General features: G+C 52.9%; 1 protein-coding gene across 1 annotated transcript in view; it reads left to right on the top strand.

The window, feature by feature from the left end:
* Positions 1-2434, top strand: part of LOC106943701 (E3 ubiquitin/ISG15 ligase TRIM25-like) — a gene marked incomplete at its 3' end in the record, with an annotated part of 7956 nt that extends 5522 nt beyond the window's left edge. Inside the window, exons 2-5 of the mRNA XM_015027010.1 lie at positions 493-548; positions 842-931; positions 1052-1146; positions 2326-2434. Of these exons, the coding sequence (XP_014882496.1) occupies positions 493-548; positions 842-931; positions 1052-1146; positions 2326-2434 (350 nt within the window). The remainder of the gene's footprint in view (positions 1-492; positions 549-841; positions 932-1051; positions 1147-2325) is intronic.
* Between the last annotated feature and the right edge of the window lie 871 nt (positions 2435-3305).

The following is a 3305-nucleotide window of genomic DNA, read 5'->3' as shown; positions in this document are numbered from 1 at the left end:
GTCTCTCTCTCTCTCTGTCTCTCTGTCTCTCTCTCTCTCTGTCTCTCTGTCTCTCTCTCTGTCTCTCTCTCTCTGTCTCTCTCTCTCTCTCTCTCTCTCTCTGGGAGTGGTCATGGCGAGTCTGCAGGTGGTGAGTCTGAGGGAGTGAAAGTGTCTCAAACTTCTTTTCAATCCTTTTCTTTCATGCATTTGTTTTCTAATATTCTTTCCTTGCTTTGGTTCTAAGTCTTGGGTTCTTGTTTTGAGTTTCAGCGCTTGTAGTGCTGTTTCTTTGCGGGGATGGCGTCTCCAGAGCCGCCGCCCCTCTCTTTGAGGAATGGGATTCGGGTCCAACCTGATCCGACGATCCCAGTTGAAACGGTTCTGTTGACAGTTGCTGATCTAGTTTGTCACAGACATTTAATTTATGCTTCCAGAATGAATAAGGGAATAGTGATATTTTTAAAAAAGGAGCGTTTTGTGAACCAGCTGATTGTCATGGTGTGACGGTAGGCGGAGACCTGCAGGTGTCGCTGCTTGCGGTGCCTCCATCCGGGTTATTATCTCAGGTGTGCCGCCGTTCAATGTTTCGTTGGAGAAAAAGCTCCAGCACTTTGGGAAACTTGCGAGTGGTTTTGAAACTGTTGGTTCGGGATGTAAACATGACAAGCTGAAACACGTTCAGTCTTTCAGGAGGCAGGTTTTTATGTTTTTAAACTCTGCTACAGCGACGCTAGAAGTTTCTTTCAGAGTGAAATATGCAGAAGGATNTTACNTGGTTTNTGCGAGTACTGGGAGTATGAAATGCTTTGAATGTGGGGATGTTGGACATAAACGGGCTTCTTGCCCGCACAAAAATCAGGAAGCTCAGGTTGAGGTGAGCGGAAGTGCAGAGGAGTCGCCGGTGGTTGGAGCTCCTCCGCCTGCTGAGGGCGGGGCGTTTCCTCCGTCGGTTGGCTCTGATGCTGGGAGGGAAGCAGTGGTCTGAATAAACACGCTGCACGGGAGGAGACTGAGAAAACTGGAACCGATGTTCCCAAGGACTCCTCAGATGGGAGCAATCTGGATATAGAAACGGATCAGACGGCTGGTTGTGTTGCTGCCGAGGCTGCAGCGTTACCTGAAGGTGGCGCTGCAGAGGTTCAGTCTGCAGCCTCACCTGCACAAGTAGAGGACATGGAGAATGACAGCGACTCAGACGGCGTTTCAATCGCAGAATCACAAACATCTAGTGGTGATTTTTACACTCTGGAGGAAATGAANTTTCCATGTTTTATTTGTTGTTAAATCAGTTTAGATCAAAGTGATCTGAACTTGATTCTGTTTTCTATGTTGTGATCCAGAAAACCTGAAACATCAAATCAGAACTGTTGCTGTTTTCTTCTCATATTTTAGATTTAGATCAGAAATAAATGTCTGTTGTTCGTCTCTTTGGACGTCTTCAATAAAGAAACTTGATTACAGAGAAATGCTGAAAGTTTTCTAGTCGTTTCTAATGGCAGTTTGAACTTCCTCCCCTCTTTCCACTGTGATTGTGTCTTGCTGTTGGCATCTTCCTCACAAATTCATCCAAATCTGTGGACCTGCTGGTTTGACTGGTTTCAAAGAGCGACCGTTAACATATGTGGTCTGTGAAACTAGTTGGCTGCAGGCGGCTCAGTCTGACTAACTCACAGGGCGAAGAAGGGTGGGACACCTGGATGGAGGTCATCAGTAACCAGGTGAGTCTTTCTCCACAGGCCAGCAGTTTCCCTCAGTTCTGGACAGGGTGATACCCAGCAGGTTTAGGAAACTCAATTCACCCGTTAGATGGAGACGACTTTTGTGGTAAAAGCCCGGCCACCAGGCAAGTGCCTGGTGGCCGGGCTTTCACCCACGGAGCCCGGCCGGGCTCAGCCTGAAGAGGAGACGTGGGTCCCCCTTCCAACGGGCTCACCACCTGTAGGAGGGGCCAAAGGGGTCAGGTGCAGTGTGTAATGGGCTGTGGCTAAGGAGGGGACCCTGGCGGTCTGATCCCCGGCTTCAGAAGCTGGCTCTTGGGACGTGGAATGTCACCTCTCTGGTGGGGAAGGAACCGGAGCTAGTATGCGAGGCTGAGAGGGTCCGGCTAGAAATAGTCGGCCTCACCTCGACGCATGGCTCTGGTTCTGGAACCAGTCTCCTTGAGAGGGACTGGACGTACTTCCACTCTGGAGTTGCCTGCGGTGAGAGGCGCCATGCAGGAGTGGGCATACTTGTTGCCCCCCATCTTGGCACCTGTACGTTGGGGTTTACCCCGGTGAACGAGAGGGTAGCCTCCCTCCGCCTACGGGTGGGGGGACGGGTTCTGACTGTTTGTGCTTACAGGTCGAACAACAGTTCAGATTACCCACCCTTCTTGGAGTTCTTAGAGGGGGCACTGGAGAGTGCCCCTCCTGGGGACTCCCTTGCTCTGATGGGGGACTTCAACGCTCACGTGGGCAATGACAGTGAGACCTGGAGGGGCGTGGTTGGGAGGAACGGCCCCCCCGATCTGAACTCGAGTGGTGTTCTGCTGTTGGACTTCTGTGCTCGTCAAGGATTGTCCATCACAAACACCTTGTTCAGGCATAAGGGTGTCCATATGTGCACTTGGCACCAGGACCCTCTAGGCCGCAGTTCGATGATCGATTTTGCGATCGTTTCATCGGATCTGCGGCCATATGTCTTGGACACTCGGGTGAAGAGATGTGCGGAGCTGTCCACTGATCACTACCTGGTGGTGAGTTGGCTCCGGTGGTGGGAGGAAGCCGGTCAGACCTGGCAGGCCCAAACGTGTAGTGAGGGTCTGCTGGGAATGTCTGGCGGAGTCCCCTGTGAGATGGAGCTTCAACTCCCATCTCCGGCAGAACTTCGAACACGTTCCGGGGTCTGAATGGACCATGTTCCGTGCCTCCATTGCCGAGGCGGCTTATCGGAGCTGCGGCCGCAAGGTTGCTGGTGCCTGTCGCGGCGGCAACCCTCGAACCCGTTGGTGGACACCTTCGGTGAGGGATGCTATCAGGCTGAAGAAGGAGTCCTATCGGGCCTTTTTGGCCTGTGGGACTCCAGAAGCAGCTGATGGGTACCGGCGGGCGAAGCGGCATGCGGCTCGGGTGGTCGCTGAGGCAAAAACTCGGGCATGGGAGGAGTTTGGAGAGGCCATGGAGAAAGACTTCCGTACGGCTTCGAGGCGATTCTGGTCCACCATCCGACGTCTCAGGAGGGAGAAGCAGTGCAGCACCAACACTGTTTATAGTGGGGGCGGTGTGCTGCTGACCCCGTCCCCTCAAGTCGGGACGTTGTGGGCCGTTGGGCGGAATACTTCG

This window comes from Poecilia latipinna, unplaced genomic scaffold, assembly GCF_001443285.1.
Source record: "Poecilia latipinna isolate Pla-1442-1.1 unplaced genomic scaffold, P_latipinna-1.0 Scaffold5740, whole genome shotgun sequence".
NCBI lineage: Eukaryota > Metazoa > Chordata > Actinopteri > Cyprinodontiformes > Poeciliidae > Poecilia > Poecilia latipinna.
Note: the sequence above shows the minus strand (reverse complement) of the source record. Positions and strands in the feature narration are given on the sequence as shown.